The 22,381-nt window shown below is 41.3% G+C and overlaps 1 protein-coding gene across 18 annotated transcripts in view; it reads left to right on the top strand.

The window, feature by feature from the left end:
- dlg1b (discs large MAGUK scaffold protein 1b) overlaps positions 1-22,381 on the top strand; it is a 94,667-nt gene that overhangs the window by 4,534 nt on the left and 67,752 nt on the right. For 10 of the 18 annotated variants that reach the window (XM_030403604.1, XM_030403603.1, XM_030403608.1 and 7 more), the window contains 2 exons: positions 10,707-10,870; positions 14,027-14,098. In XM_030403604.1, the coding sequence (XP_030259464.1) occupies positions 10,707-10,870; positions 14,027-14,098 (236 nt within the window). Of the gene's footprint in view, positions 1-10,706; positions 10,871-14,026; positions 14,099-20,013; positions 20,313-22,381 lie in introns of those variants that run through there. The other 8 variants (XM_030403607.1, XM_030403618.1, XM_030403617.1 and 5 more) reach the window with 2 other exon arrangements.

Here is a 22,381-nt window from a genome sequence, read left to right as displayed (position 1 = left end):
TATAAACAGTAACACAGGTGTGAAAGTGATGCTGCAGGCTAATGCTAAGCTAGCCCCTGGCGTGCTCATCGGTGATTATCAGAACTGAAAGATCATCTGAGCGATTTTTCGATTTGATAATGAAGTGGTGTCACCACGAGTGTAAATGTAGATCTGATATGAAAACAACAGAAGAATTCAGAAAGTCATTTTTGACGGTTGTATTTTGAGATGCAGTGATTTACGGCGGTTTGAAGAGTCGCGGTTAGTAACTGTAAAGACTCGGCTCACCCTCATGAAAGACACCTGATGGTATCTCATTTTTCTTTGTTGTTCACTGAGGAAATTTAACAAATGTAGGCAAGAAACTGCAGACGGAATGAAAGTGGACCTGGTGCAGCGGCACATTGGAGAAGTTTTCAGACTTGTTTCATGATTTTCTTCTTAAAACTGCCGTTTGGTTCAGATAAATCACATGTTTTATACTCTGTGTTATTTCTGTTTTATAAAGAAGCAGAAACCTGCTCATGTGATTTTATGTAAAGTAAATTAATACATTATAATCACACCATCCAAATCTAAAGTCGTTGCTTCTGTCTTGTATTGATTCGTCTTTTCCTCCTAATTTCATGCAGTATTCAGGATTGTGTTCCTGTCTGAGTGTAGCTGAAGCTCTGACTCCTGTTATTGATTACTCTGCACACTAATGTCGGTTAAACCACCGATTTAATTCATCATTGACGGTCAAACATCACAGTGTAAATGTCAGAAAGCCTCTGCAGGAAAGAGTCAGTGTTTGTTTCTCCTGTGCGAGCCGTCGCAGCACGCCGAGAGGTCATAAAGTTTGTCGGTGTGTCGGTGTGACCGTCCGGGGGCTGAGAGTCAGAACACACAGACGACACAAACAGAAGGCGGAAGAAACCTCAGAAGGAATCTGCAGAAAAGAGGAGAGGAGAGGAGAGCAGCTCGTGAGGCTGCAGCAGAGAGGATGTGGTGGAGAACGCTGCTGTGTTGTGACAGGAGAGACGAGAGGTCAGCAGGAGTTCACTGAGATCGATACTGAGGAGGAGACGGGACCTCAGACGTCTGCTCACGTTGTTCATCTGATTGACTTTTTCTTCTGTCAGATAGTTTGTGCCAGTTTTAGCTTCTGTTCAGACTATTTATCATCTAAAGTCTGTCGAGTCAGGTGAAGTGTCGCAGCCCACAGAACAGTTCTGGAGCTTCACAGTAAAACAGCTGCAGCATTCTGCTGAACAACTGAAGCAGCTCTGAGACTTGATTTAAACATCAGATGTCTCCATCAGCTCGTCTGCTGTGATCTCAGTCTGCAGCAGAGAACACATCACTAACTGATCTCAGACCAGATTCACACCTTCATAAGATAAAGTCTTCACTGGAGCTGCTGAGCTACAAGTGCTGAAGTGTTGCACCAGCTCAGCCGCACGTCAGCAGTGTAAAGATCATCTCCTCAGGTCAGGTTGTGATCAACATGGAGGGAGCAGACGATGACTGAGTTTTAATGTTTGAATCAACTTTTTAAATCATGTAAATAAAAGCATGAAGCTGACAGAGGAGAATAACGAGGGACCTGTTGACGACCATCATCCCTGCAGTCGACTTGTTGGAGTTCTTCTTTAATGTAAACGAACGAGCTGAAATCATGTCCCAAGTTCAGAGAAGAAGAACTTGTTCAGGCAGTTTTGTGGCTCCTTCTGTGAGCCTGCAGGAGACGGAGGTCTTGACTTGTGGTTTTCAGTGTTTTGCTGTGATGTAGGCGTAGTTTGTAGTTTGTGTATCCCTCCGTCCTGTCTAACAGCCGGATTAAGAAATGTGTAACAAACGGCAGCGTGTTGAGGCTGACGGCTGGACTCGTACACAGATGGACTCTCCTGTGCAGCGTGTCGCTTCCTCGCTGTGTCGGCGCTGCGTTGATGTTCAGTGTCCGTCTGTCTGTGTGCTGAGCAGCAGGGAGGAAATATGCTTTATTGAATCCATGTGATTATGAAGTGCTGATCCTGTGGGGCCAGTTCTCCTCTTTTACCTGCAGAAAGTTGGCGTGAGAGCAACAGATCATTTAAACTACGACGATATGAAACATGTCTGTTTATCTTGTGGATGTCGTTGTGAAGCAGAAAGTCACCCGACAGGTTTGTGGTTTTGATGATAGCGGTGCGTGTTTGTGACGCTGCCAGCTAACGGGACCAGAGAAACTGAGACGCCGCCGCCACTGCTGCTGCTGCTGCTGCTGCTGCAGGGTTAACGGACGCCGAGCAGCAGGAATGTGGTCTGATCTGTTTAAGTTTCCCAGAACTGACTGACTGACTGACTGACTGACTGACTGACTGACTTGGTGTCTGGCTGTGAGAGTGTAGCTCTGTCTGAAGCGTGGCCTTCGATCAGGTGTTAACCAGCATCACTGGTTGTTTTTCTAAATGTTTTATATAAATACGTTGCTCACATATGCAGGTGGAAAACTAGCTGAAATGTCTGACCTGTCAGTGTGAGACAGTCGGTGTTACAGGAGTCCTCTCCACCTGAAAGGCTAAAAGATAAAGAAGAAACGAGGGCGGGTAGGTAGTAATCTCTTGATCACCATAGCAACCGGTGAAAACACTTCAGGTCCACACGGATCAGAAGAGATAAATGAATTTACATGTGAAGCGGCAGCACATGAAGAACCATCAATGAAGTACTGGAGATAAAATGAGATGAATACTTTGAAGACATCAGGTTTGAATTCAATTAAAAAAGCTGCAGAAAACAAAATCCAACTATTAAATGTTAAAGCTGTAAAGATTATTACACATAACTCATAAGTTTGTCCATCGTGACACAAAGAAACAGGGACCGATGAACGTGTGAGGATTATTTTAACATACTTCCTGTTTCCTGTCATCATTACAAAGTCACCATGTTTCTCTGCTAGTGTTGGACTGAGAGTGAACGCAGCTGTTTACTGTCCTGTTAAAGTAAAGGTTTGTGTAACGTGTCCAGCTGTTTATCTTCAGCGTCAAGAATGAGGCGCAGAAATCAGCTTTGCTCAGAATTGTCTTCATGAGTTTTCCTACACAGTGTTGGTGTAATCGTCCACCGTCAGCAGTAAGTTTTATAAAGTCGAACACACCTTACATTTAGCAGAGTCCGTTGTCATGGCAGCAGGTGAGCTTTGTGTGGAGGCGGCGTGTGAAACCAACGTGCACCGAATGACATTGTGGTCATTTACCTTTGTTTCACTCGGCCGTGCTGTGATTGTGCACCCTTGATTAAAATGCACGAATTATCATATTCGGATTACAGTTTTTGTTTCAGTAAACTGTTTTAAACCCAAAGCCACTCAGAGTCTATAAGAATATACATTCAACTCTTTTGTCCCTGTCAGGATCCTGTAGGGATGCAGGATTTGTTTCTGCAGAGGTCTGATTGGTCTGGTTTTGATCCGATCCTCTGAAGTTAACTTGTAGTTGAGCTTCACGATGCAGAAAACCAGAGATAACTGTCCAAACCACTAAAGTCTCTCTTTATCTGTCTTCTCCTGGTCGTTGGTTGATTGAAAAACACATTTTATTTTCAGAACGATTCAGATGTTTTGATTAAAACTCGTGCAGCACTGGACACAAACAGCTGCTGACATTTTCTTTATCCTTGCGTTGACGTTTTGTCAGGATGAGTTGATTTCTTCTGCAGCACAATCAGATGTTCTGATCATCTGTTAAACCTCAGGTTGACCCGATTGTTCCCTCGTACTGAACCTGATACGCTGACCTGCTGCGATAAACCAAACCCCCTTTATATCCTGACCTGATAATGTAAAGGAAACTAGTGTCACTGATGAAATATTTATGGAGCTGAAAGCACAAGAACAAGTATGAATGTTGGCCTCTTCATCAGCTCACAGGAGAAGGATCCTCTCCTGCCTCCAGTCACCTGAAAACACACAACATAAATATATTTGTATAAATTTAAGCTTAAATCTGCGTCACATTTGACTTCATGATGTTCACAGACGACAGCGACGGCTTGATTCCTTCAGTTTCTGTTCATCCTGCAAACATCCAGTTCCTCCTCCTCCTCCTCCTCCTCCTCCTCAGCATCTTCATCACTAATAGATGAGTGGAGATCATCGGTGTGAACTCAGTGGCCCGTTTCTTTATCTTCATCCTCCTTCAGTTTGGTCGCGCTGCTGCTTGAACCTCAGTCCCATCAGATTCATTTCTCTGTCTGAACAAACCCTCGGTGGACTCGCACTTCGTCAGGTGCGTCTGGGTTTGTGAGGCTCCGGTCTGTGATGGACCTGAGAGAGAGAGCGCTTCACGGGTGGTTTTAGTATCTGCAGTCTTCTGGTTTCCCTTTTTTGAATGAAGAACACAGACGATCTCCACCTGCTGGTTCGGAGAGTTAACTCCTCTCAGCTGCAGGAACATACGAGCTAGTTGGCCGTCGGCTGTCGTCTTTGTGGTGTGTTCAGGTGCAGAGACACAGCAGACGTGAGGCGACACAGCAGTTGGTGTTCATCACCTTCATTTCCCTGCCATTCGTTTGGTGTCTGCAGGGCCTAAATTGTCGTGTGTGTTTTTCTGCTAGTTGTCATTGTGGAAATTCTCATTGTTGTAGCACTAATTAACCTTGAAAGTTCCCACGAACTCGAGGGAACTCGGCCTGTTAAAGTCCTTGATGTTGATGATAAAGTCCCCATGAAACAGATTATGTAGTGCTGTTTGCTTCAGCATAATTATGTGTTTCCTGTAAAAACAGGCAGCCGTTAATAGTGCTGAATGTAGGTCACGCCCCGCCCAACTTTCTGACCACCATGTTGGCGATGCTGCCTCTCCCTGGACAGGAAGCTTCCAGTGAACGCGCCTCAGAGACGACGGTGGTTTTCTGTTAAAGTGTTGAGAACGGCTCAGCGATCCAACGGGCTTACAACAGCTGACATTTTCCTCAGAGGAACCTGAAAAAGAAGGAAGCCATTACGCCACTGAATCTGGCTTTGGGGCCAGACTGTGGTTTCAGCTGTATTGAAGTCTATGGGAGATGATGGACAAACACAACATACATACCTCGTCTGACTTCAGAGAGCAGGTTCAACACTGATTGCCTTGTGTTGCAGGTCTGACAGATTTCCGGTGATGAAACTGGTATTAAACAGAAAACAGAAGTCTTTCCTTCACAAACTCTTGCGTTATTTCATCTTCTGGAGGCATTTCTTTCTACACATTAAATGATAATATGGATCCATCTTCCTGCTTTGACTCTTGATATTAAATAGTAATAAGTTGAGTGTTGTCAGGCTGCTTCAGCATCCACACCCTCTGTGTCTCCGTGTGTCTCCGGCCTCGGTGTGTTTGTCACGCTCACCCTGACGTCCCAGTGTCACTGATGAAAAATAGATTTCGGCCACACAGTTTCCAATCTGCCAAACTCCCCAAAAAGAGATGTCTGCAGCAGGCCGAGCACGGTGTAATCCCTCTGTGGACACGACGATTACCCCCAGTCCATAATCCCACCCTCCTCTACCGCCGCTGATTTACAGAGAGAGAGAGAGCTGTGTGCTTCAGTTTCTGTTTTTCTTCTCATTCTTTCAGTTCAGACTGGCCTCATTCCTCTCTCAGAAACAGATGGCATCTATTGAATCTTTCCAATTTAATAAATCGACATCCAGTTTGCGGCTGTAAAGATTTGGATGTTACTCTGCTAATTGCAGAGTGTCTGAACTCTGCCAAGGATTTATTATAAGGTGACCAGATTTCCAGTGTGATGGACAATTTATCATTAACATATCCAAATGTATTATCTATGAAATAAAAAAGGGGGCAAATAAACTAATAGTCTGTATATATTTGGCATTGACATCGGTCTCCAATGACGACCTGAGATCAAATCTCATGTAGAACATTTACTGAATTTACAAGAAGGTCCAAATAGTTAGGAATTTGTCATAGAAGTAATTTCACAGAGTTTATAAAGTGTCTCCAACTCAACAACTCACTAAACTGACACATTTGTTAAGGGAGTCTGGGGACTTTCTCCACGGGGACAAAGAAGTAGCCTATATTGTTCCTGTTTAGTGTCTTTGTAACATGTGACATGTTTAGATCAATAACATGTTTCTTCTTTCATAAATGGAGTGTAAATGGTGAAATCAGTGTAAACAGTGTGTTCAAACAGCTGATCAATGTTGGCAGGTAAGACTTTAGCACTTTAGACACAGAAGCAGACAGGCTGGTACAGACATGCTGCCACAAACTGACACTTTTTACAAGGAGACAAACAACTTCAGCTGAAAGATTTAATGCTGAATTTACAACAAGGACACAATGACTTACAATCTGTCACACACACAGTTTCACTACGCTAGAAAGTCTGTTTTAACTCAACAACGCTTAAAATCAACACATTTGTTAATGGAGTCTGGTGATGTTGCGATGACTACGTCTGGTCACCCTAATTTATGACAATAAATGTCTGCAATTACTGATTATTTGATTAACTGACTATTAAATTTATGAAATGTATTTTTAAAAAGTGAATGTTGTCTTGACAAGTTAAAAGAAAGAATATTGTTATATTTTAAATATCTCGTTTTCTCTGACCAACAGACCAAAACCTCAAAATATTCCAGTTATGGTGACTCAACACCTACATAAGCAGAAACCTCCCAGTTAAGAGGCTCGAACAAAGAATGTGCAGAGCAGCTTTAATGAACACAGATCATCATAACTATGAAACTCTTTTCTTACTTAACATTTATTTTAAATTAGATTTAATTCTCTCTTGATTGGAGAATGTTTCCTTTAACTCTTCACACTGGGAGCAGGAGGAACTGCTGGCTTTGCTCTCTAAATCCGCCTTCTATCTGAAACTATGTCGTGTTGTTTATGAGCAGGTGTGAACGGCCCTCCTGTCTCTTTCCATCACTGATCAGGTTGCAGGGAAGGTATTTTTTAAACACGAATGCATTTTTCTTACAGATCTTGTACCATAGTGTAGCGTAGCATGATGCTAACCTGCACTGCTTTGTGTTCAGGAACCTGAAACACGGTTTGAATCTGCAGCTCCTCAACTGTGTGAACTTAAATCTGAGCGTGTTCCTCTTGTTCCCGTCTCTCTCTGAGTCATTAGTTTTCAGCTGTAACTCTGGATGTTCAGTCAGCCGCTGACCTCTGCACACTCTGGGTGTGGCGGCTTGGTGGTGTAAAAGTTATCCCGGACGTTGTGTGTTTTCCACCCAGCTGCTGCTCTGATAGGTGTGGTCTTTTATTAGACTTGCACAACAGAAGCTCCTGTGTCGGACTCGGCAGTCTAACTGGGTAATGTGATCACGGAGAGGACTGGTCCTGGATCAGTGTTGGTGTAAAGACGTCAGCAGTCTGTCCACTGTCTTTAATTTGATTTAAAACTTAAAGGTTGAAATTAACAAATTAACAATTAGAGACCTCATGATGGTTCCTCTTTGAGTTCTTTGCTCTTTGAAAATGTCATTTCAGGATGATGAAGGCCTCCGTATTCATACAGAGTGCTGTATCGTAGTGAACCGGACAATTCACCTCTCGTCCAAGAGGCTTCTTCAGTTCTGCTCCTTCTTCTAGAGCTGAAGGAGCCTCTTGGATGAGAAGTGAAACGTCTTTATTCAGTTGTTCGGCTGTTCAGACGCTTCATCTCAGCACAGCCGAGCTTTTCTGCCTGAAAACAAGTTCTGCTGCTGCACCACTCTCCTGTTCCCGTCTGAACCTGCCTCGTAACGTAAAGTCACCCGGTAACAGTTCTTATATTCCCTGTCATTAAACTGGCCTCTGTCAGTCCTGGAGGCTGTGTCCGGTCCTGGTCTAGTCCTCATCTGGGCTGCTGAGCCTGGTTCTGTTGCCTTCACTGGGCTTCAGCTCTGGAGGGGCTACAGCTAGCAGCACTTGGCGACCTCTGTGTTGCAACCGATCCCTGATCCTGTACCACAGCTGAAGGATTTATTTAATCTAACTGACTAACTGACCAGTGAGAACCAGTTGTGTTGGCGATCAGCAGGCAGCGTGTGAGTTCTGCAGGTTGTGTTGACCTGATGAGATGAACAGTCAGAGGATCAGGGAGGCTGTGACAGTTGACCTGGAGGGAAACGTTTTCAGTCTGAAGCTCAAAGACGCGACTTCAGTTCTGCTGAATTAATTCACTTATTATGAAGAGAGAGAAAACAATGAGACGAGTCGTGGAGAGAACAGGGAACTTGGTATTTTTAGTTCTTACATCAGCTTCTGTAGATGTTTGGAGCTATTTTCAGTCATCAGAGAGCGTTGCGTAACATTTGACCATATCGGTGAAAAATCGTCTCTTTGTTTTTGTGCCTTTTTTCAGTCGTTTGTTTCTTCTTCTCTCACAACAAAGCGATTGTCCCGCAGCTGCTGGTTATGTTACAGTATTCAGAGCTGGAGATCCAGATTCTGACACAAATGTGAGGCTGCGACCCGGCTGGTGGAGGGAACATGAAGTCAGAACCCAGTCGGTCTGAAGCGCTGCAGATTACAGAGGGGAGTTACTGCAGCAGCTCCACGTGGCACTGATGTCACCCAGACATGTTGGGCTCTTATTGTGAAAGAGCCAAGCTGAAGGAAGTCCTCCTGAGTTCACCAGCTGCTTCTGACCGAGCAGGAATCTGTATCTGCTAATCTATAATAATCGATCAATCGTTTCTGTCGCTTATCAAACAGAAATGAGTCGACAGCAGCGACATCTTATGGACTGGTTCTGATCCGTCTCACAGAAGACGTTCTTTATTTTGTCAGATTTTATTTTGGTTATGGTCGTTTTCAAAGTCAAACATTGATCACAATGATCAGCTGAATTCTGTGGAGGACTGATGCTGCTAAAATCAAAAGAAATGCATTAAGAAATATTAATTAAATATGACATTAATTACACCAACACTTATATTGAAAATAAATGTGTGTATTTATTAAAGTGTCATAAGTTGATCTCTTTTAATTTGTGTCTTTATTAACTGTTTATTTCCCCCATTTATTTACTTTTGTGTTTGTTTAGCCATTTTATTTATGAATTTATTCTCTATAATTAAGTTGTTTTTATATAGTTATTTATTCTATTTAATTTACATTTTACAAAATAATAAGTGAATTCATATAAAGTAAATATGTACGGAAATAAATGCATAGAAATATATTTTTTTGTATTATATTCTGAGCACTAAATGACATAATTTACCATTTTAGAAGCTTCGTTCCAAGTCAATAAATGTAGTTGTACATTAATATTTCTGTATTTATTTAACTTTGTATAGATTCCACTATTTATTCACCTGTTTGTTTGTTTATTTATTTATTTATTTATTTATTAAAGTAATAGTTTTAGGTAAGGGATACAGAAATAAATTAATCAAATGTTTTTCACATTTATTTAAGGGGAATCTTTACTTTTATCTTTAGTTTTAATTTGCTGCTGTGTTTATTTACCTAACATTTAATAAAATGTTTATTTACTTATTGAGCTGTTTATTTTTATTTTGGCAGTTTTGGTCCTCCGTACTTTTCATACGACAGTAACTGAAGACAGTTTGATCTGTTGTTTTATTCATTAAATCATTTAACTGATCTTTACGTCCATTTTGTTCTGAATTGTGTGAATAATGTTCGAGCTCCTGTTTGCTGCCACAGTCGTTTCTGACGCTGATGTTTTTGTCGATGTAGAAGTGTAACTGTGCAGGACTTCAGAGAGAGGACAGTTAGCTTTAACACTTTTAAGTGGTTCAGTATTTCAAATAATTCCAGTGGAGACGTATAACGGTGATTAGCTTCCTGTGATTGGCTGAGCTCCGATCATGTGACTGCAGCTGTGTTTTTTAACCCTCCCTGCAGTCTGAAGGCTGATATGTGATCAGATCTGAAGGCCGGTAGCTGCAGCGAGGAGCTGTTGCAGTGATGGTTGATGGGAAAACATCTGTGTTGCCCCGGCGGTCAGCTGCCGCGCTGAGCTAAAGAAAGCTTCGGTTATTTTAGATCTCCGCTCTCTGTAAGCCTTCCTCCAAAAATAAAGTCGCATGTTGGATGTGACCACAGGCTTTTTATAATTGTGGCCTCTCATAGGCTGCCGGTGCTGCAGGGACGGGCTCAGAATATCAATCAAACTATCAATCAATCAGAAGTCTTTGTCTTGTGGAGGGAAGCTGATGTAGCTGGGAAAGATGACATCAGTGTTTTTGTTTGTGTCTCTGTGCAACAAACGGCAACAACAGATATTAGATATTGATTTTCCTGATCTACCGACCCAGCGGAGCGTGCTGTGCAGGCTCGGAGCCGCTGTGTCCAGAACCTCACTGCTCAGCAGTGTGGAGAATCAGTCATTAAAGTTATTGTTACAGTGATCGTCATGAGGTGGACGGCCCTGTTTTAGTTACATACGATGTTTTTATTTGATTTAAAGAGCAGTCGTTCCCCTCAAAGAAACAAGCTTTTATTGATCAGGTTCAGCCTTTAAGTTGTCGGTCGTACAGAAGAGGATCAGGTTTCCTCACAACACCTGAAACATGACGCATTATTTGTTTACACCATCTGAGCTCAAAGTCAATAATCAATAACGACACAGATTTACAATGATTAAATAAACCTTCAGATATCAGATACAGTCCACATTTGATACAACATTTCTTAGAGCTGCCTATTTGAAGTCTGTGGGAATCCGTGGACTCTGATGTCACTCTTGACATGTCTGCTCCTCTGTCCTCTCAGATATCCAGGAATTTTACGAAGTGACCTTATTGGACAGTCAGAGATGGGTGGAGTCTTCCAAGGCGGCGGACCCCATGGCGCCCGTCCACCTGTGGGACTTCTCCAGCCTTCAAAGCACAACGGTGACCTCGGACACTCTGCCCAGCCTTAGCACCAGCATCGAGGTAAGACCTGACGGCTCACACGGGACAGGAAGTGAACTTCTTCTTCTTGTGTCTGAGCTGCTCTGTCCGCTGTGGCGATGGTGACAGGAACAGAACAGTAAAAATAGAGAACATTAAAAATAGATCACACCTGTGAAAACATGACAGGATGATGCTGAAGGTGCTTCTGTTTGATCCGAGCTGCCTCAGGATCCACGCTTCGGTTCAGCACGAGCCTCCATGGCTGCTCTCTTATTGATCACCCGTCACATGACGAGCGTGGAGGTGTAGGAAGGATCCAGGCCGACCGGCTGCGTCATGCTTGTGTTTCTGTTGCTCTCCTGCCTCATCATGTTGTCGTCGTCTGCTGCTGGCTGTCATTTATCATTTATTTGGTGTCCAGAGGGCGTGTTGACCGGGTTCAAACACGAGGCGGCTCGTCCTTTATTCAGTGTATCACTTGTAGTTGGTACAGTCAGACACTCCTCAGTGTGGACCAGATGAAAACCTCACGTCGCCTCACTATTTTAGGATGAAATCATCTTTATTTGGCAACGTGATGGGATTAAAGCAGGTAGATAACAGAGTCATACTCGAGTAGAAGTAAAGATATGGTGTTTAAATATTACTGTGGTCAAAGTGAAAGTCACACATGAAGAGTACTCGAGTAAAAGTCTTAAAGTATCTGTAATTATAAATAAATATTAAAAGTAGCAGTAAACTGATCAATATATTTACATGTATGTATAAACTGTAGATACTTCCTCTCTGATGCAGCATTTAATCTATAGAGTAACTAAAGGTTTTGATACTGGAGTAAAGATACTTAGTTACATTAAAGCCTGGACAGACAGGAAGTGAGTAGACACGTGAAGATAAAGTGTGTGAAGTAAAAAGTCAGCTGGTTGTTTTTAATCAGCTGGACTTGGTTAACAGAAACACAGAGTGAAACTATTTCCCTCCTGCTGAGTCAGCAGCCGAGTCCGATGATGTCACAGGACTCTTCTGACCTGACACGTCTGCTGTCCACATACTTCTGGCCACGAGTTTTCTTCTTCTTCTGTGTTCTTATTTCACTGTAATCATGAACACATGAGTCCAAGTGTGAAATCAGTGAGGAAACTGAGGTTTGTGGAGGAGCTATTGTGACAACATTTTTATTTTTCTGCTGCTGAAGCTCTCGTTACTTTGTAGTAAAGTCAGAATCTGTGGAAGCCTGAAACTGCCACGATCGCAAATAAAGAAGTAAAAGCACCAAAAAGATATTAAAATTAAATGTAGGCAGAATTAAAGTGTAAAATAGGACATTAATTAATATTTCTGTTTTAATGTGATTTGTTTTTATTGACTGTCGCTTTTTGTCATTTTTTTAATGTTTTTTTTCTTTTCTGGATGTATTTCTGGATTTTTCTCATGTTTGATTTTTTGCAAGATGGCACATTAATAAGTACATAAATCATTTATTTAAATTGATTTATGAATATTTAATCTTACACAATGCAGAAGGAAAAGGTTTGAGAAATAAAGACAGGTGCTAAATAAGGTAAATAAATACAGAACACAAAATAGAAATGTTACGTCAATGTTGTCACATCGTCTTTAAAGAATGACAACATTTGTTTAGCTTTTTCATGGCTTTGGTGACACATGAATGTATTTATTGAAACTTATTTATTTTTGATTTTGCAGATTGAATCCTCCATAAGATTCAGCTTTAAGTAACTTAACATATTTAACCTCCAGATTTAATGACAGTAAAGTGTAAAGCATTATAAATCATTTATTGTGACTTTCTTTTTAATATGTGGTCAAATTAACAGACACAGAAACATTAAAGTTAAAGTGAACACGTTTCAGTTCACTGAATAACAACCAGCAGAATGAGTCGTCTGTGTGACACGACTGAACACGAGGCAGCGATTAAAAAGCCACATTTATCTGCTTATTAAGATTATTAACTTAAATCTCCTTAAACACAGTGCAGCCGCTGTTTTCTAATCGTTGATAATATTTTCTATATTGAAGCTCATTTTAGATTTAATTAACTTAACGAGAAGTCGTGTCATCGATCAGTCATCTTATCTCCGTCCACACGTGATCAGCTGTGTGTCAGCGCTGCATGTTCCCGCAGAGTGTTGGACTCTGAACGCACCACGTTAAAACCCCACTGACGTGTGTGTGTGTGTGTGTGTGTGTGTGTGTCTGTTCCTTTTTAAAGTTTCATACCATTTCAGAGAGCATGTTGGACAGAAGCTTCGCCTTTGAAGCTTTTTTGTTATTTTATTCCATCTAAAGCGTCATGATCTTTGTGCTTTTATTGCCTGAGGAGGAAGAAGAAGAGGAGGAGGAGGAGGAGCAGTGTTTCTGTTCGTCAGTGAGAGGTTGTTTTAATGTTCTGTTGGTTTCATCAAGAACATGACGAAGCTGAGTCGGCTGCAGTTGAGTCAGTACAGTTCAGATGTCAGGTGTGGGTCACATGGGTCCACAGGTAACAACTGTTTGACCTGTTGCAGTGCCGGATGAGATGATCATCTTCTGTGTTCAGCTGTCAGTCAGTCAGTCACACCAACACTGTCACAGTCTGAATTTATCAGAATTTAGTTCAGACTCTCATGATCCCGTCAGGATGAATCATAATGAACTCAGACTTTTATTTCAGCAGCAGACGCTCATCCAGTCTTACGTTGGTCGAACACGTGTTCAGTTCAGACAAATCAACAGTTCTTCAGCTCTGCAGTCATTCACATGTGCATCAGTACAGATCAGCTGGTTTGTCTTTAAAAAGATATTTTATCCTGGTGTGTTTTTGCAGGTTGGCATTAGACAAGTTTAGAAATGATCCACCAAAAATAACCCTGCAGACAAGCTGACACGTTCTGTGAATCTGCTGTTGTATTCAACACAAAGTGCACTGATTATAAAGTAATCAAATAAACCTTCAATTAAAGGAAATGTAAACGCAGAGAAATGAAAGCTGAAGTTGTCCGATTGTTTAACTCCTCTTCACTCACTGTTTCCCTCTGACTGACTGTCTCCACCCGTCTGGCACACGAACAGGCTCAAAACAAACCACAGAGCCTGAGTGCAGATCGGTCTGAGCCTGGTGTCTTGTTTGCATTGAACTCGTTCTCTCTCTTTCCTCTTTCTCTGATTGTAAACACACACGGTCACTCGTAGGACTCCCCCCTCCTAAATGAAATCCTCATCACGCTGGCGCAGGCCAAGCGCTCGCCCGCCGGCGACACACAAGTAAGTACTGGACGCCTGCTGTTGGTGGGAGGGGGCGTGGCTGTCGTCCACCTTCAACGCATGTCCCATCCAGTCCTCGTGTGCTTGGACCATCGGAGGGGGCGGGGGTTCTGGGTCGGGGGTCAGGGGTCAGGTTTGGCCTCAAGGTGTCGCTGTAGTTCAGTTTGAATGTGACCGAAACCAGAGAACAAATCCTGCCGCAGCTCGCCAAACACGACAGAGACGACTGAAAGTGACTAAAAGGTAAAAATCCGACAAGTGTAAACTTTGTCCACCAAAAGATTTATTGTCAGTAGAATCGTTATAAAACTGAGACAGATTTCTTCTGTTTATGATTTGTTCTGTTTAGTTTAACTCTGACCAACTGTGGAGGCCTGAAACCGCCAAGATCAAAAGTTAATGAAGTAAATAATAAAGAAATGTCTCCGTAAATGATGTCAGCTATGTCATTAATAAGAACATAACTTTGTATTTCTGTTTTAATTTGCTGCTGTATAACTTCCACTATTTCACACAATCCAATTTGTTCGACCATTTTATTTATCATGAATTTTTGAACTTATATATTCATGCATTTATTTATTTATTCTTTGCATTTGCAAAGTGATACATTAATAAATACATAAATAAAATGCTAAAACAAAAGGAAGTGAATATTTTTTTGAGCCAGTTATTTAGTTATTGTTAATTTTGGCACTTTCAGTCCTCCGTAACTGACTCACATTATATAAAGACAAAACAAATGAAGAAGACGTCGTCGCTCTGAAAGATCAAACAGAAATCTGACCGCTGAGTGTGAAAATGCTTCTCTGTGGAAGATGTTTATCGTGCAGACAGATGTGTGTTCTGACTCCATGTCCATCTGCCAGATGTGCATCAGGTTCATTTTGGTTAAATCGTGTCAGAGTCTTTATATTCTGGCTGCTCTCAGCCGCGCGGCAGGATTTCCTCTCTGGTTTCATGTTTTAATATTAATAAAAGACTCCAGTTGCAGCCGACTGGAGATGAAACGCAGCGACGCGTTGAGGTGGTTTGTGCTGGTTCAGGGGTTCATGGTTCAGTGTGCTTCATTCATTCTGGTTGATGTTGTCGGGTCTGAACAGTACAGCTCCGGTCCTCAGAGTGACGGGCAGAACCTGAAGGTACAGAGTTTGTTCCAGTGTGAAAACATTAAATATCCTCTTTAATCTTCCGAGTATTTAGACTTCACATCCAAACTGAACAAAACGTAGCATGAAAACAGTGAAATTAGTTTTAACATGATCGACTGCTGTCCTCCATGAACTGTCTGATTATATTTCAAACACCAATCATAAAACATTTGAATTATTAGTTTGTGAAGTAATTCCTAGACAATTGACCAAAACACTTTTACACAAGTTTTATTGTGACAACTGCGTATTTATACAAGATATCTGTTAATAAACAAAGAATATGTAAAAGTACAGAACCAACACTCCTTTCACTGTTCTGGGTTAGGCTAATTCCATCTAATTAACTAAATGCAGTTATTAATGTTGAACATAATATTTATGTATCCTTAATAAAAAAAAACATAGACATAAAGATGTTTTTTGTAAATTCAGTTTCATTTGGTAATTTTATGGATATTTTCATTTATTGCAAAAATGCTTGAATTTTTTTTATTAGAAGGAAAAACTCAGTGGAGTTATTTGTAAAGTTTAAAGATGCAACTTGATCAAATTAACAGGAATTAAATTCTATTATAAAATAATCCAACTGAATCAAAGGAGAATAAATTGTTAATATGAAATCACAGTTAAGTCAAACTCGATAGATTAAATCAGACTTCAGATAAATACTGTAAACAAGTCAGATAAGTAATTATTTCAATAAATACACAACACTGACGATTAATGTTTAAAACCATTATTTAATTATAAATTGTGAGAAAAACATGTTTTTATTATTATTTAAATCTTGTTTTTTAAATTTTATATTCTTTTGCAAAATGGGAAGGAAATAAATATGTAATACATTTGAAAATGATTAAATAAAATGTATTATAAAAGTAAATAAAGAAGATATTTAATACAAAGGTAATTAAATCCAGACAAAAATACAAACTTATGTCACACCTTATAAATTAATTAATGGCTGCTTTTATTTTGAATACAATGTTTGGTTTCGACAGTCTCAGTCCTCCATATAAAGACACAAACAGACCGAACCAGACACGATGTTTGTCTGCTGACCGCCGGACGACGACTGGCTCAGAGAGACGGAGCTGTACTGGGTTCAGGACTTCATGGTGGTGGTTCATGTGGATTTGAGTTCTGGTTTCTGTGCAGGTTTCAATCATACGTCGACTCTTTAGGTTGCTGTGTGTCTTCATGGTTTGATTTTAAAGGCATCACCTCATGTGTTCATTTAAAGCTGTTAAGCAGAAATGACTGAATGTTGGATGGAGATGTTCTGACCCGTTGTTGACCAGAGGGACGTCTGAACATTTGTTCCAGCTGCAGTCACCTCAGTTTGACTGTCAGCAGGATGTTTGATGACTCTGCACCTCTGTTAACCAGGTATTTTATGAAAATGATCACTGTGAAGTTTAAACAGCATCATCCATCATTCACAGCTCAGTGTGCAGCAGCAGCAGCTGTGATATCTGCCGGCTGGAGTGAAAGCAGTCAAAGAGCTCACAGAAACATCTGGAAAGCTTCATCTCAGGTTTTAACAGTCACACTAATGAGCTGCTCAGACCGGAAATCAACATCTGTCCTGAGCGACCACAGCGTCCAGCCCTCAGTCCGTCACGTCACAGCTGACGTTAACCTGCGTCTGAGTGACCAAACCAACCGTCCATCACTGAGACAAACAGACTCCATGTTTCTACTCAAAGACAGAAAGAAGTTCATGTAGAACATTTGCTGAATGAACAAGAAGGTCCAAATAATGCAGAATGAGTCAGAGACAGTTTCACAGAGTTTATAAAGTGTCTCCAACTCAACAACTCACTAAACTGACACATTTGTTAAGGGAGTCTGGTGATGTTGTGTTAGTGGTTCAATGGCTGGATCTTCTTTTTCTTTTTCTTCTTCATCATCTTCATCTTCTTCGTCTTCTTGTTCATGTTCTTTATCTTGTTCTTGTTCTTTGTCTTTTTCATCTTCTTGTTTTTGTTGTTCTTCTTCTCGTTCTTCTTCTTCATCATCTTCTTGTTGAGGTGGACTCACTGCTGAGTGGATGCTTTATGATCACACTTCAGATTGTGCTGCTCGGCCCTCTGAGTAAAAACTGATCTGAGTCTCTGAGATGAAATAAAATCCTCCACACTGCATTACTGCATGTGTGTCATTCACCCACGCAGCGTCCGTGACGTCAGATCACAGGAGCTGAATCAGTAGTAGCATCAAGTTATTTGATTACTTCCTGAAAATGTAAGAAGTTTAAACCTAACTTGATCCTAAATGTAAAAACTTGACTAATAACATCAAAAAATTTGTTCTGACTGATCGTGTCAAAACATTTCTACCAATATTCTAAAGGTCGTATCGAAAACTGTTATTGTTATTATCAAACAGTTGAGGGAAGTTGTCTGATCCAGAGAAGAAGAAAGGACGCTGCGCTGGTTCTGGTTCTGTCTGTCGGTGCTGCCTGCTGTAAACAACAACCACTGGTTTCATTCTGAGGCTTCAGACGACTGTTCAGCTAAATAAACATGTTGGTGAAGAAGTTCTGTTTTCCTGAGTTTTGGCTGGTGCTGAAAATAATTTCCCCCTGGGATTATTAAATTATTTCTGATCTGATTATAAATGCGAAGCTAATGTTAATTGAGACAGTGAAAAGCAGAGTTATCTCCAACAACGTCTCCGCGTGCTGATTAATGACGTACAGATGTTGATGCCTCGTCGTTCATGTACGTACCTCGGTTTCTTCTTCTTCTCTGCCTCCTCCATCAGCCGGCTTCTCTTTCTTTGCATAGTTATTCATGTTATTATACCGTTACGAGGGGATAGAGACCGGCGAAAAGAATGCCTCGAACTGTTGTGGTTGCACATCGGCAGATTCCTTTGTGCTGTAATTCCACCTTCTAGTCCGACCTGGTGTTGACTGAATATCACAATGATCAGTCCAAACGTGGACGCTGTCTTTTTCTCTACAGAAATCACACTGTGACATCAGATTTACTTCACAATGAGAGATCGAAGCAAAAAAGTTGTCTATTGTAGGATTAATTTAAAGGTTATTACAATATCAGTCAGGACATTTTATTATTACGGTTTTATTGAAATGAAGTGTAGATTATATTACATTTCTCAGGAAATGATTGGGTCCTGATGGAACGTACTCATGACACATAAATAACTGAAAACACCTGAAAGTATAAAGACGCACCAGGAAATCAAAGACGATAACAATATAAAACAATAATTAAGTCGTTATCATGATGTTTGAGTTTGATCTCTGTGAGCGGGTGGATTTCAGTGGGCTCAGGTGAAATGATGTTTATCTCTGAATGAAATCAGATTTTCAGTCTCTGTAGTCTCGGTGTGTGTAACGCTGGTTACATCACTTCCTGTGGACCACTGAATGTTTAATAAGGAGGCGTGAGTGACACATCGTATGATGACACACATGAGGGAGCAGCCACATGACGGCTCCATGGAACTGTAAAATATTCATACTTGTGAGTCCCACCCGCCCACACTGCCTCGTCTCCTGCTGCTGCTGCGACACTCGCTCTTCCTCCTCCTCTTTCTCCTCCTCCTCCTCCTCCTCGTCCTCCTCCTCGGACATTTGGCGTTGAGTCATACATGTGATAACAAACAGGCAGTTGGTGTGTTCAAAGTCCTGAATTTAGAATTCAAACTGAATCAGTGTGTGGACTCTCTGGAGCAGTTTGATGTCATGTTGGACACCTCGCAGCTTCATGGGAGAACACATGCAGCGTTCTGTGACATCACATCCTCATTAGGGCTTAAATGATTAGCCCTAAAGTCATTAAACATCGAGGCATTGTTCTGCTTCCAACCTCCAAAATGTAAAGACCTGCTTTTCTTTTAGAGAGTAAATGAAGAACTTCTGGTTCTGGACTTAAATGTAAGCTTGTGGTCGTTGTGACGGACATTTTAAACTATTTTATGATTCATTACACACGCGTGATGACTTGATTTATTGAGGAAATGATTGGCAGATTCATTAATAATGAAAATAATTGTTCATTTTAGTCCACATCGAGATTTTGTACATCTGACTGTCCTCATCAGTTTGTTTACATATCTGTCATAAACATTCAACTCCAAGATAAATGAATGCAGCACAAAGTGTTAACGAAGTGGATGAGAGCTTTACTACACGTTAAATCATAAAATGTCTTTATAATAACTTTGAGTACCATTCTGAAGTCTGGATGTGCTCGTGGTGAAGATGTGATGTTTCATTCTGAGTTTGTCCTGCTCATCTTTTAGTTTAATGTGATCTTCTCATGACATTCAGATGTACAACACCTGCAGAGATGTGTTTACCTTCAATTTCATAATCTTCATACAGTACAGGTATGTCAGTGTTGCCTTCACGTCTGTTGGAATATATGGTATTTTAGATTGGAGATCCACAAACAAGCTGATTAAATAGCAAACAGCACTGTGTAAATAAGACATGCAGCACTGACGCTCAGATTAATGAGATTCCAATTAAAAACTGAAAATATTAAACAGTTTATTGTAATATTTTGTCCTGCTCTGCTGAACTTTCACATCAAACACATGCAGTCGTTCAGGTTTTCTGACTTGTTGTGAGGCATTGGAGGTGAGGGAGCGTTACAGCAGGAGACACCAGTTACAAGAGTAATAGTACTTAGTTACTTACAGCCTAGGATCAGTTCAGTACGTTTCAGAGGGTTTAGTTTTCCCACCGCTCTTGAACGCAGCGTCAGACTGGAGGAGCGGGGCTCGGTGAGTCCTGCCCCCGCTGAGCTCCGGATACCGGGAGGAAGGAGGACCGGGGGAGGGATGAAGAGGCTCTCCGGTGAGCACACACTCTCTGTCGGGTACACAGAGGCTGTCGGTCGGTCGGTGTGTGTATGTGTGTTTGTGTGTGTGTGTGAGACTGTGACGTTGTTGATGAAGCCGTGAGCCGCGTGCCCGGCTGGAGCTGCAGCAGAAGGGACGGCGCGCGATGAGATGCTGATGTTCCCGGGCTTTCCTCCCGGCTCGGAACGATGGACTGCATCTGTATTGTCACGACTAAGGTAAAGACCGGAAAACCAGCGTTAAACTCCGACACACAGACGGTGTAGAGGGCGCGTTCTCTTCATCGTGGATCGGTGATAAATTCGGCGTGTATGTGATTCACTGAAGGAGCTCTGGCTTCAGCACAAATCTACTTTTAGACACGGGTCGCCTCTCGGTCCTGGGATCTGTTCCCCATAAAACAGCGCAGCTTATAAACGGAGGCTGGTTGTGAGATCAATTTTAAAAGTTAAGTTTGTGTAAAAATAGAGTTTATTTTATGGTTTATGTGAATGCCGAATTAAACAGAACTCTGTCGAGCTATATGGAATGCCATCCTCTATACTTTAAAGCGGCGTGTTTTTACACACACATAAGGAATTGTTAATTTGTCATATTTCTTAATGGTAGTTTGGCGGAGCATTTTCTCTTCTCATTTATTTAACACTGGTAATTTCTCTCTTTTAAAACGTTTTCTCTATGGTACAGAAACATTACATAACTCCTTAAATAAGGTAATGTTGTTTGACTTTACCTGCCTTTCATATGATCAATGGATTACACTCTGGTCTAAGCCTCTGTATTGATAACTGAAGGTGGCTGATCAGGCTAATTGATTATCAGCCAATTGTCAGTTTCTGTGATGTAGACCTCCCTGTGTGTGTGTGTTTTAATCAACTTGCCCAATTAAACCATGATGATAAGACTAATGATGGGAGTTGAAAGCTCTGCAGCGTCCACACTACCCTGAAGTTTCTCTGATTATTAGTCACATTATCTGCCTCTGTTGTTCAGAAAAGGCTCATTTTGTTTACTCTGATCTCGTCTTTCTGTGCCTGCTGTGTGTCATCAGTATTACCAAAGATGGAAAACCTCCTTTTTCATCTCCCACACATTTTTTCAGGCCAGGTGGGCGTCCTGAACAGGTGACCTTGTGCTTCTTCCAGGCTGCTGTGGTGACCGTGTTGTGCTGTATGCTGCTCTCAGACTCACTATTCTAGACCGGTTTCTTTGTCAGGCTTCAGCTGAAAGTGTTGTGATCGAGTCCAAAGGAGGTTTAAATGTGTGTAATGGTTGAAGGTATCTCCAGTGGACGCTTGTGTAAACTGTGTGGTCGAGTTCCATTGTGAAAGAATCATGTGAATCCTGGAACATTTGGACCGGTTTCACGTACAGGAAGACTCCCGGGATGGATCGTTTTAGCTGAGTCAGTCTTCTCTCTGCACAGTTGTTGTTCACAGTTACAGTCTGACTGAATGAATCAGTTCACATTTCACCAAAATCCATCAGAACATTTAAACACTGAAGAAATCATTTTAATCACAGTTCAAACCATTATTAACAGAGATACAATGTGATAACTGGTACAGTAATAATGTTTGACTGTGTTGCTGAATATGAATATGTGATGATGTGTTTGTTTTGAGCTCCTGAAGCAGAGAAAGAGACGTCGGTCCTGTAGATGTATTCCTGGATCAGATGGGGAGCTCTGCTGTCTGATGCAGGATGTGGACGTGACCTTTGTGTTGGTCTTTTTTCACTCTGTGTGTTTAAAGATGAAACTCTCACACCCAGTCTGAGTGTCTCTGGCTCTCTGAGTGTCTGGTTCTTAGTCTGATGGTCGACCTTTTGTAATGTCAGCATGTTTATCTCCGATTCCCTCGCCGTCCTGTCGTCTGACGGCTGACTCCATGTCGTTGGGTTGGACAGGACTGACCACAAATCCACATGAGAGATCAGATGTCAGTGCGACTGAGAACGCCCTCTCTTCAGTCCACACAGTCCTCATGATCTACAGTTTCTAACTTTGATACGATACATTAACATATATTGAGATTTAATACCTCAGGAACAATTAGAGCAAAACATCTTAGATATGTATTAAAATAGAACAACAGAATTAATGTAGTAAACATTAAAGATCACATTATTTTAGCAAAATCTGTGTTTTTCTGTGTATCTCTGTTTGGTAGGTCGACTCAGGACTTTTCATGGCTCATACTGATTATTAATAATCACAGACTGAAAACTGATGTTTGGGATCGATGTTCATTTGAAGTGAATTTGAAAGAAGTTCAATTTACTCAAG

This window comes from Sparus aurata, chromosome 21 (genome assembly GCF_900880675.1).
Source record: "Sparus aurata chromosome 21, fSpaAur1.1, whole genome shotgun sequence".
NCBI lineage: Eukaryota > Metazoa > Chordata > Actinopteri > Spariformes > Sparidae > Sparus > Sparus aurata.
Note: the sequence above shows the minus strand (reverse complement) of the source record. Positions and strands in the feature narration are given on the sequence as shown.